Source organism: Nicotiana tabacum, chromosome 7 (assembly GCF_000715075.1).
Source record: "Nicotiana tabacum cultivar K326 chromosome 7, ASM71507v2, whole genome shotgun sequence".
Classification (NCBI taxonomy): domain Eukaryota; kingdom Viridiplantae; phylum Streptophyta; class Magnoliopsida; order Solanales; family Solanaceae; genus Nicotiana; species Nicotiana tabacum.
Window position 1 is genome coordinate 52683754 of NC_134086.1, and position 1056 is coordinate 52684809.

The following is a 1056-nucleotide window of genomic DNA, read 5'->3' on the forward strand; positions in this document are numbered from 1 at the left end:
ATAACTACTAGAAGTGGGAAGGTTTTACAAGGTGACATTTAGCAAGAGGTTGTTGGGGAAGAAGTTGAAGCAAAAGAGCAAAGGGTTGTTAAAGTTGAAATGGTGCCGGAAAAAGATAAGGCGCAAGAAGTGAACCAAGAAGGGGTGAAGGAAAAAGAGAAGGAGACATCAAAAACTCCACCTCCTATTCCTAGACCTCCTCCGCCTTTTCCTCAAAGACTTATTAGAAGGGTTGATGATAGCAAGCTTGAGAAATTCTATGATATTCTAAAGTAATTGTCGGTGAACATTCCATTCTTGGAGGCTTTTCAAGAAATGCCGAGGTTTGCCAAATATTTGAAGGATTTGATCACCAAAAAGAGGACCACAAAGAATTAGGTGGTAAACATGACTCACCGGGTTAGCTCTATTATTGCCACAAGCCCTGTCCAAAAGAAAGAGGACCCGGGAGCATTTACTATTCCATGCACTATCGGGGAGCGTGACTTTGCAAAAGCCCTTTGTGACAATGGGGCTAGCATCAACTTGATGCCACTTGCCATATACAAGCAATCGGAATTAGGGATGCTGAGGCCAACAAGCATGAGGTTACAAATGGCCGATCGTTCTATTAAGCGACCGGTAGGAATTGTTGATGATGTGATTGTGAAAGTTGGAAAATTCCATTTGCCCGCCGACTTTGTAATTCTTGACTGTGCTGTGATAAAGAGATCCCTATCATCTTGGGGAGACCATTCCTAGCCACGGGAAGAGCATTCATGGATTCAGAGCAAAATGAAATTAAGTTCCGGGTGAATGATGAAGAAGTCACATTTCAAGTGAGCAAGGGTATGAAATTACCCCATGAGTATGAGAGCATTTCAGTGATAGATATGGTTGATAAGGTTGAAGATGCCGTCGAATTGAAAATGGAAGAACAATGCCTTGGTGAGGCATTGGCGGCTATCTTGGTAAACTTTGTTGGTGAGGGCATGGATGGGTACATGGAGTCGGTAAATGTATTGGAGGGTCTTGGATCCTATACTTACACTCCGGCAAAGCTTTCTCTTGACTTGG

General features: G+C 43.1%; 1 protein-coding gene across 1 annotated transcript; it reads left to right on the forward strand.

Moving 5' to 3' along the window:
- Positions 1-387: 387 nt before the first annotated feature.
- Positions 388-741, forward strand: LOC142162090 (uncharacterized). The gene has a single exon (XM_075218398.1). It carries the CDS (start codon positions 388-390, stop codon positions 739-741), a length of 354 nt encoding a protein of 117 aa, XP_075074499.1.
- Positions 742-1056: the final 315 nt, after the last annotated feature.